The 11,350-nt window shown below is 34.1% G+C and overlaps 1 protein-coding gene across 1 annotated transcript; it reads right to left on the reverse strand.

Moving 5' to 3' along the window:
• Window positions 1-557: 557 nt before the first annotated feature.
• Window positions 558-9,216, reverse strand: LOC121432279 (HCLS1-binding protein 3-like). Its single transcript, XM_041596476.1, has 3 exons — window positions 9,186-9,216; window positions 5,982-6,135; window positions 558-1,231 (listed from the first exon to the last, which is right to left on the reverse strand). Exons 1-3 carry the CDS (start codon window positions 9,214-9,216, stop codon window positions 988-990), a joined length of 429 nt encoding a protein of 142 aa, XP_041452410.1. The 3' UTR covers window positions 558-987.
• Between the last annotated feature and the right edge of the window lie 2,134 nt (window positions 9,217-11,350).

An 11,350-nucleotide genomic window follows, 5' to 3' on the forward strand; every position in this document is an offset into this window, starting at 1 on the left:
CAAATACATATGTATATATCATAATAAGTTATTTTAAAATGATTTAAAGACAATGGTTATTAATTTCTGATGACACCACATGAAATAATCTTTCGTTTTTCATAATCAGAAAATGGTGTACACCATTAACGGAAGTACACAAACTACTAAAATTTTAGGAATGATTTTGGCAGCATATTGAAATTACTGTAATACCACAATAAAAACAACTTTCAAAGATTTAAATGAATATCTGCAAGAGCTTCATACTAATACTGTATATGTATACAAAATATGTAAATGTATATCAAATTTGACAATTAACAAGGCTACTGACTCGAAATAAATCAAAATTATGGAAACTTATCATCACATTCAGAGATCTCCTTAAAGAAATTAATCTATAATTTGGATTAGTTATTCAACCATCACTTAGACATAAATAAAGAAATTTATGCTAAAAAATACATGAAAAAAATAAAGTGATACAAATTCAGAGAAAGGAGAGCTTTAAGAATGAGTCATCAACACAACCCATGAGTCAAATAAAGTATAAATTTACATTTTACAAATGTTCAAGAAAATGAAATTACATTAGATTAAATAAATTTATGTAAATTTGGACATTCAAAGCCTATTGAAAAGTATCATATGTATAAATATATTTGAATATTTTTTGTGGTACGATTATCAGGAAGACATCTCATCTCACTGCAGCAGCAGCTCTCCTCATTATACACTCTTAAAAAAAATTTAAATTGGTTAAAACTTTATCAAATTCTGGGTAGTTTTAAACCAATAACGGGTGCTTTGGGTTGAAACTACACAGTATTGGTTGAAAGCTACCCACAGTTTGATAATTTGTTTAACCAATTATTGTTGTATGGACAGTAATGTTGCCCAACATTTTTAAGAGTGTATGAATAAAGATACCCATCAATAGCTACAAACAAATAAGATTTTACACTGTCTTGGCACTTGTGAGGGGAGGGGGGGCACTCTTAGCACTCAGAACAGATCCAATTTAGTTTCCCCTCCCTCTGCGTTATCTTGAATGTATTTCAATATGTCATCTTCTGCCATTTGCTCCGACTCGTGCTCGTCTTGCACTCCAAACATTGAATCCTCGGTGTTTGACTTGGATATAGGTCCAGGTTTTGGTGAGGGTCGTGGCTTTGTGGGCGGTTTGGAAGACACTGATGGTTTAGGTTTGGTGCTAATTGATAATAACTTATCCAAGTCATCGTCAACACTGAATATGATATGGAAAAATAAATAAATACATACATGCATTTTTGTTAAAATTGAATCGAAACTCGTATCGTAGTAATCAAAATTACCGGGATGAAACTATTTTTCTTATACAATACAGAATCTTTGTCTCTCATCCAACCTGTTTAAAACGGATCGTGGTATCAAATAGATCATCAATTTAGTTAAGTAAAGATTTTATATTTCAAGAATTTATGTAATGATTCTTTAAAAAGGTTTGACACCCTCTTGTGTTGTGATAGTTTCAATATTACAGATTTGAATTTGAACTATTTAAAATAAAATGAGGAAATACAATATCTTTTCATGTATAATTCAATAAAATAAGGGCATTTACAATCACTGATTATTTTGATGACTAGACAGTGTTTGTCTTCTTTCCCCCTATTTTCATTACTTTCTCCCCCAGGGAGTCACAGTGAAGAGTTTAGGCTGTATAGAATTATTCAGAAAACACTTTGCTACATATACATATTAGACAGTTTTCCATCTAATTGCACTGCAAAAACTCCGGTGTTGATTTAACACCAGCCTGGAATCTATATATATCCACACCAGAGAGGCATTAAAACAATACCAGTTTGGAATCAAACCGATGCTATTTTAATACTAATTGGTGTTGTATAAACACCTATCTGGTGTCAGACCAAAACGAATCTGGTGTTGTTTAACACTTCTATGGTGTGGACATATATAAATTCCGGGTTGGTGTTAATTTAAATCAACACCAGAGTTTTTGCAGTGTGATGTCCTTAAAGGGCAAATTCACCCCCAACAAAAAGTGGATTTGAATGAAGAGAGAAAAATCAAACAAGCATAATACTGAAAATTGCATGGAAGACGAATGAAAAATAACATTTTTTGACATTTCGAAGTTCCCCTTATTTTTAATAAAAGAAAAAATTGAAAACACAGTAATATGTGAATGTGAGAGGCGATGATGTAACTCACTATTTTGTTTGTATATTCTTACATGAAATATAAAGTATTTCACTCTTTGTAGATTTGACAGTAAAGAAACATTTTCATGCATCACAGTATAGGTTGCAACAATGGCAATCATACGTATTCCAGGAGGAGTAAAACCTTGTTTTACAATAAGGAAAAAATAAAGATCATTCATGAACATTTTGATATAATACAATCCAAAATGAGTAGTGTAAATGGGTAACGTCAATGTTTCCCCTCATGTTGTTGAGAAAAACCTTCCAAATTTCAAACTTCATATTTTTTGTTTCATTTTACATCCGATTTTGAGATTTCAAGTGGAAATATCCTCTTCTCAAACAAATGAACTTTTTGCTGAGTCTTGCTTGGGGAAGAATCTATCGAATCGCCAACAACGTTATCAACCACTTTGAACTAAAGGAATAATTTGGAAATTTTAGTAATAGTAATGATAACAACAACAACAACAATACAATAATAATAATGATAAAATAATAATAATAGTAATAATAATGATAATAATAACTAGAATTTAATTCGTCATGCGGACGAATTAGGTGGTCTGTCATGATTTTTCGTTCAGAATCGGCTAATGTATAAAATGAATAATTTAGATATGATTGATAATCTTGATTCTAGACATCCTAAGAATAAATTTTGACCATTGCTCAATGTGATTATTAATGTTTCCCATAGACTTTACACGTAAGCAATTTTGAGAATTACAATTCCAATATTGCAAGTGAAAAACGGGCATGATCCCGGCATCTGATCAAAAAGTGGAGGGCACATTACCGAAAGCCCAGAATCTCAGCTATAACATATTAAAAGCTCCGGCAAAACTGACAAGAAGAAATGGAGATATGGCTCACGAAATAGAGGAATGTCGAATCTAGTTTTGAGAAAAAGTCATGTCCCATAGAGATTACACACAAAATACATGTGATATGAAAAAAACAATTATAATCTGTTTTATCTTGCTAAATTTTAACTTTCATACCTTTTAATTATCATAAAGGATCATGTAAGAGGTGGCAAAAAGAAAAAAAAATGAAAAAAAAAAATCATCTTTTCTACCCCAGGAATCGAACCTCCGCCCTCGAGAAAGCAAGTCAAATGCGTTATCCATTGAGCCACGATATTCCCCATAGAGATTACACGTAAGCAATTTTGAGAATTACAATTCCAATTTTGCAAGTGAAATACGGGCATGATCCCGGCATCTGATCAAAAAATGAAGAGCACATTTCCGATAGCCCAGAATCTCAGCTACAACATGTTAAAAGCTCAAGGAAAGCTGACAAGAAAAAATGGAGATATGGCTCACGAAATAGAGGAATGTCGAATCTAGTTTTGGGAAAAAGTCATGTCCCATAGAGATTACACGCAAAATGAGGAAAAATGACATGCCTCTTTTCATCGCTGTTTTACGCAATGATGCGTTTCTCAAAACGAACATTTATGTTCACTGAGGAGAAAGAGTACATTATAAACTACTACATATTGAAATCTGGGCGAAAAACGATCTATATTCGAGAAGTTACAGCCAAATTTGCATAAATTTGATGACGTCATTTTTGAAAAAAATGAAATTTTTAGTTTGGGCGCCTATTTGATGACGTCACGATATAATTTAGGGACAATGGTGACATGAAATCAAATCTACAACTCATACTCTATCGATATATGAAAAAAAAATTGGGGGTCAATGGACTATTTAAAGAGCTACAGTGAATTTACAATAGGCATGTTTTTGCCCATATATGGCCTATAGTGAGAGCTCGCGCGCACACGTGCTGCAAAGTTTAATGGGTGTTAATTTCTATATTAATGGTTGTAGAAGGTTGATCAAGGTATCAAATTGCTCAGAATTTTATTAGCAATTCAATGATATTAAAAGAAACGGTTTTTCTGCGTTGTGTTAAGGTGTAACGCGCAGAAACGCGCGCGCATACGTGCGCGCGCGCAAATTTTTGAAATGCTTAAAATGACCTGAAACGTACCCAAAAAATTTTATAGGTCATTTGGACGATTTTTTTACCTTTGGCGCGCGCGTACGCGCGCGTCATGACCTCTACATGACCTTTGATGACATTGACAGTTGACCCTTGACATGAAGTTAATGTCCTGTAAATATTATTAATTTTTGATAATTGATAATGAAGATATGATCAAATGAAGAATTTTACAAAATGGCGCGTAGATGACGTCATCATAACCATATGACCTTCAAAAGCTTAGTATGCCGTCTCTATGATAGATTCTACGTATGACGAAAAAATCAGCAAAATTGATTTAGCCAATTCCGAGAAAAGTTGGCGACAAACATAGGTGCTAAGAATAAATAAATAATAAAGAAAATTCTGACGAAATCAATAGGTGATCTGTCATAGACAGACCACCTAATAATAATGGCTACTTATATAGCGCAGGGGGTCCACTTATTAGTGCTCATGACGCTTCAAGAAACTTAATGTACACAATGGAAGAGATAAGAAATATATAGAAATTACTAAATTACTAAAACAAATATTATGCTTATTTCAACTCGTTATTAAAAAAACAAAGGAAAATTGGATATAAAGCTAAATGGTGAGCAACTTAAACAAGTTAATTCTGTAAGATATTTAGGTGTTGAAGTTGATAGTAATCTCATATGGAATGTTCATGTCAAACATCTTTGTAGATCAATATCATTTAAGTTACATGCTTTAAGACATTTAAGTTCAACTCTTAAACCAGATTTACTGAATACGTTATATAAAACAACTATTCAGCCATGTATAGATTATGCTTGTTCTGTTTGGGGAAATTGTTCATTGAAAAATAGGGAACTTATTATAAGACTGCAAAGGCGAGCGGCACGTATTGTAATGAAAGAATATGATTTTTCTATTAGTTGTACAGATTTAATGAAGAAACTAAAATGGCAATCTTTTGATACAAGGAGGGATTATTTTTTATGTATTTTAGCTTACCAATGTATATATGGACTTGCCCCTATTAGACTATGTAATGATATTGAACTATTTATTGATAGACATGGAATGTATACACGTAACGCTGATTCACTGAATGCTGTATTACCTAAGCCAAATATTGAAAGTTTCAAGCAATCCTTTAAATTTAGTGCAATAAAGACATGGAACTCCTTGCCAAATGAACTCCAGAATATTTCTAACCTCCTACATTTCAAGAGGTCGTACAAAAACAAGTATTTTTAAACTGACAGTAGACTAATTTTTTATCCATATTTTATTGTATAGTTGATTGTATAGTTAATTATGTATTATGTTGTTGCACTCCTTTCTTTCCCCTCACTCTCGCTCTCTCTCTCTCTACTTCTGCCATTTACTTAACCACACTATCTCTGTCTTACCTCTCTCTATTTTCCTGCTCTATTTTTTTTGTGCAACTTTTATTGTAAATTAAGTATACCCAGTATTTTAACTCAATTAAGTTTTTATGCATTTTTATTGTTGTTTGATATTTTTATGTAACAGGACCGTGTTGAAAAACAGTGTATTTTATCTGAACATGTTATCCTGTATGAGATACGTTTGAATAAATAAATAAATAGAACTTAAAATTGTCTTTCAAAAAATACTACTACCAAAAAAATAATAATCATGGTTTAGTGCGGTCTCCCCTGCCCCCTTTCTTTTATTTTACAATGCTTGGACGATATATTTCTTCTTTTCCAAAATATACGTTAAATGAAACAAATATACGAGCAAGGCCAGATTCACTTCAAAGACTGTTGAAAATAATGGTTAACTTACTTCAGAAGATCCGAGTTATCTTCCTTTACTAGTCCTAGAATGTCGGATGACGTCACGTCTGTCGTAGTACCCGGAGGAAGGAACAGCGTTTCTTGTATTTCTGAGTTAGATACAGCACTATCATCTGCGGTTAACAGGAGCTCTCCCGTCTTATCTGAACAGTGTCAGAAATGAATTAATCAATACAAACTTGATCATGATCACACCATCGACTTTTCATCCTTGCAATGTCTTTTATTTCAGTTTTTAATAATATTAATGAAAAGTTGATCCAAATTATTGAGAACAAGCAGTCTAAAATTACACACAAAGGCGAAGAGGGTAGAAAAGGGTGGAAAAGAGGCGAGGAGTGTTTTCACCCTTTAAAAGACAAGTCCTCCCCAAAAAAAAAAAATGATTTAAATAAAAAGAGAAATATCCAACATGCATATTAGACTGATAATTTCATAAAAATTGGGTTAACAATAAGAAATTTTGTTTAAGAAAGTTTGTTTAAAAGTTTTTCTCAATTTCGGAAAATAAGTTATATTTACATCCTGATCGGTATGCAAATGAGGGGACTGATGACATCATCCACTCACTACTTATTCTGTATTTCATTATATGAAATATAATATCTTACTCAATGTCATATGAAACACAGTTTCATCCCCCTGATGATGTGGAATTCTTAACCTTTTATGGTTCACTCTTGTTGGCCCTTATTGTCAAATCTGTAAACATTGAAATATTTTATAATTCAAACAATAAAAAAAGAAAAGAAATAATGAGTGATGGACATCATCAACTCTTTAATTTGCATGTCACGAATTGTGCATAAATTATAACTGTTTTCTGCAAGATTAAAAAAAACGTCATAATTTTTTTTATTTTACATCCGATTTTGATGCTTGTTTGATTTTCTCTATTGATTCAAATCAATACTTTTCTGGGGTGGACTTTACCTTTAGTAAACGCTGTCACTCTTCGGCATTAATTCAAAATGGTTATTTACCCTTTTCTACGCTTTCATTTTTCATAGTACAGAAGGAGCCAAAAGGAGAGGAGAAATTGAATAAGAAGGTGGAAGATGAGGAGGAGGAGGAGAAGAAGAAGAAGTAGCAGTAGAAGAAGAAGAAGGGCAAGAGGGAGAGGAGGGGGAAGAGGAAGAAGGAGAAGAACACGGACAAGAAGAACAAGAAAAATAACATAAAAAACAACAATAGCAACGAGAAGATAAGACGACGGCGAGACGGTGTGATAGTTAAGGGGGTTCTTTATACCTCGGTCACATTTGCTCTACGGCGGCCGTACGGCGAGTCGAAAACAGCCGTTTTAACATTTTTTTGTACCAGCTACATAATTGTAAGTGGTTTGAATTACTATTAATAAAACGGCAGTTTTCGACTCGCCGTACGGCCGCCGTAAGGACAGGTGACACTCGAAAATAAAGAATGTAGTCATAACATGTATGGATCTGCTCCTTTTGAAATGCACACATATTGACCCGAGCTTCAACCTCATCCTTAACCCTATCATAAATTTTATTCATTTATTTTTTCACATATTCATATTCAGTTCCTAATAAATTATTTTCATTGAAAACATACATTAATTGCACAACATGATTCTAAATCAAAACCCTATATATCAGTACTCTAACCATGTTAACCCCCACATTATCTTCAGAGTAATTATGTAGGAGCAATTGACGTCAGGGCAAATTCCAGGGCTAATTTTGTGCTACTATAATAAAACACAAATTCATGTACATGAGAAATTGAGAGAGCTCTCCAGAGCTATCCTTCCCTCTCTCATGTCTCTTTAAAGGACAAGTCCACCCCAACAAAAAACTTGATTTGAATAAAAAGAGAAAAAAATCAACAAGCATAAACTGAAACTTTCATCAAAATCGGATGTAAAATAAGAAAGTTTCGCTTCATTTCATAAAGCTGTTATATTGCACATCTCGGTCGGTACGAATGAGGAACTGATGACATGACTCACTCACTATTTCTTTTGTATTTTATTATATGAAATATTTTTATTTTCTCATCATTGTCATGTGAAATGAAGTTTCATTCCTCCCTGAACACGTGGAATTCCATTATTTTAACATTTTGTCCTTCAGGCGAGGAGGTCCTAATCGTCAAATTCGCAAAAATCGAAATATTGTATAATTCAAACAATAAACAGAAATAGTGAGTGAATGACATCATCAACTCTCTCATTTAGATGTAACTGGCTCGTTCATATAACTATTTTGTTAAAAATAAGCGAAACTTTGAAATGTCATAACTTTCTTATTTTACATCCGATTTTGATGAAATTTTCAGCATTGTGCTTGTCTGATTTTTCTCTATAGATTCAAATCAACATTTTTCTGAGGTGGACTTGACCTTTTGTTTTCAAAGTTGAAAAAGAAAAATTTCTCCGTCTGAAATCGAACCGTATAAATGACTTTGAACCCCATTGCAATCTTCTTGCTTCTTCAAAACTCATCTGCCATCAACATGGAATTACCGTATAGGTTGATGATTTGTCTATTCATCGGTATGAGAACCAAGACTCACACAGGGAATCAACAAAGCCATGACCACTCGAGGTATGTGGTCAAGGTTCGATTCCCGGTGGAGACATTTTTCAACCAAGTGTCTTATACCAAAAATGAGGGCCAGATCACTGTAGAGGGCCTATAATGTACTATGTTGAGGACAGTTTTGGGGAGGTTTGATTTAAGATACATGCAACTATCATCCTCTTAATTCATGACACACACGCATTACACTACAGAGAACCACATCAATTTACCACATGCAAACACATACATACACCCTCCGGGTAAGAACACACACACACCCACCATCACAAATACACCCGTAAACGCAATGCATTGACTGGATATATAACATGATATGTGATGATGATAATGGTTCAGTGGGATGACACTGGTCTAGTCGGTAATAAAATGGAACAATCGTTACAATATTCATTAGAAGTGCTGTATAGTGCCTTGATGCTCGGCCTTGACAACATAAGGGCTATTTTTCAATTCCTTGTCCTTTGCCTAACATTATTTTGAAGTCTTGAAAACCAGGAAGATCCGTTAAAATTGTTCAGTTCGTATTCCTTCTCCTGCATTAACCCCTCCTATTAATTTCTTGTAATCCCTTGAGAATGGAAAAATAAAATCATATCTCAGTAAGATCCGTTACAAATTTGTACCCTTCTCCTTCACTACCCCTTCCTCTACCATGTCTACAAACTCATGAGAAGGGCAAAATACTTTCATAATCCAGCCGTTACAGTGCCTATAAGCTTATACCCCTTCTCATTCAACCCATACCTCTCAAATTCTTATAAACTCTTGAGAATGGCAAAACACTTTCATACCCACCCAATATGCAATGCCTGAGTTCGTACCCCTTCTCCTTTGTTACCCCTGCCTTTGAAAGAAATTCTAATAAACTCTTAAGAATGGCAAAATGCTTTCATATCTCAGGAAGATTCGTAACAATATAGTCTGTACCCGCTCTCCTTTGTTACCCCTCCCCCTACAATTTTGATCAACTCTTGAGAATGGCAGAATACTTTCATATATCTATCCATTACCATGACCAAATTTATCCCTCTTCTTCCTGCAATCTCCTATTCCACACTATCTTGTCTGTCATATTTGAATTCTTCTCGTTACTTGGCGGAATTTTCCGGACATTACTAATGAACTGTCAGTTAAAACCTTTACGTTCAGAGAATGCGCACTCATGCCTGATTCGACGGATCAATCAGTCATATTCCCGGGTCATATTCCTCTAATTACAGGAGCAGGTTTATTATTATTATTTACTGTTAATATTGATATGTATCGTGTCATATTAATAGATCGCATTTTCTATTTCAAATGCAAATTAAATTGACACAAAACTAAGTTTTCAAATTTCTATTTTCGACCTCTGTATTGGTAATCCACTTTGATTGTTTTCATTTTCTCAAACATTACTTAGCTTGAGAGGCCCATACTACATTGGACCTCGCTCTCGATTGCTGATATCCTAGGCTTTATATCGATCCGGACGATTGCACGAGTCATATCGGAAAACACTTAGGTTGTGATTTCTTCAGTCAATTAAAAAAGTCTGCACTCGCGTGGATCAAGTGAACCATGCGATCGGTATTATGGAACAGAACGATTGATCGAAATCGCGAGTTACATTCCCATTTCTTTTGGTCATCTTCAATCTACCCACTCACTTCTTTTAGCAATTAACTCTGGGAAGATGATACAAATCTGATTTCACTATCATCCATCTGATTTTGAAGACAAGTCATGCTCATCAAAACCTTCAGTTAAAAATAAGTCAATAATGGAACGAAATTCGATTTAAACATTGTCAAAGAGCGATTATGTTGGATGTCAAATGCATCGGAAATCATATTCGGGGATTCCGTCTTCAAAGTCGGCACGACATGCAAGGTGTGTATTTTTTTAAATCTCGTATACATCTGCATCACACAACAATTATACTAGGAAACAAAAACAAAAACACATACAATTCAGAGTACATGTAGCGAAAGTTGAGAATAAAGGTTCTAATTATTTATTAACATCATGTACAAGGTGAAGATAAACTTTTTAACAACACAAACACTCTGCATCTTAGAAATGAGCACATCAGAACAAAAATATTAATCAATTCACAGTGATAGATTATACTATATTTAAGCTACGCCTACCATTCCTCTTCATTCATTTCTTTTACAATATATTTAATACAAGAGTTGCCACAGCAGTTGTACATGTATCATTTCACACAATTGTCCCATACATGTATCTAAAAACATAGCTTTGATCCGGCTTGGGCATGGCGGCTTGTCATTGTTCAAAAACTCACCTACACCCGTCAATTTTTTTTAAAAAATTGGAATGGTGTCGAGAATCTGTTCATCTGACGATTAATCGGATCGGGGTCGCCCTAGCCACAAACCCGTCTCTGTGGTCTAGTGGTTAAGGTACGGGCGTTCCAAGCTGGGGGCTCGGGTTCGATTTCCGGCAGAGACATTTTTTTCGGCACCACCAATAATTTTCCATAGGGGCAGTTAGCTTTGGGGAACCTTGATTTACGATATGCCGACCATTGTTCTCTTCATTCATTTTCTTTCACAATATACATATGGTAAACAAGTTCTGCGGTTTGAGATTAAAGTAAGCCATATGTAATATTTCAAACGGCCTTCTTGTATTAAAGCCATCCATTTTTTTTCTCTTCTAGACAGAATTTCGAAAGCATGTCGAATAGCTAACTCCGACAATTCTTAATGATCACCATAATGTGCGCATGCGTTCGAACCATAGAGGTGTATCAAATAAATATACAACCTCTACTATATAC

The sequence above is a fragment of the Lytechinus variegatus genome, chromosome 1 (assembly GCF_018143015.1).
Source record: "Lytechinus variegatus isolate NC3 chromosome 1, Lvar_3.0, whole genome shotgun sequence".
In the NCBI taxonomy this organism is placed as follows: domain Eukaryota; kingdom Metazoa; phylum Echinodermata; class Echinoidea; order Temnopleuroida; family Toxopneustidae; genus Lytechinus; species Lytechinus variegatus.

Excerpts from the sequence above, each read along its gene's own strand:
- LOC121432279 (XM_041596476.1), bottom strand. The coding sequence starts at position 9,216 with ATGGTAGAGGAAGGGGTAGTGAAGGAGAAGG. Across the intron at positions 6,136-9,185 it reads AGGGGTAGTGAAGGAGAAGG|ATAAGACGGGAGAGCTCCTG; the intron begins GTACAAATTTGT and ends GACACTGTTCAG. Across the intron at positions 1,232-5,981 it reads GATAACTCGGATCTTCTGAA|TGTTGACGATGACTTGGATA; the intron begins GTAAGTTAACCA and ends TATCATATTCAG.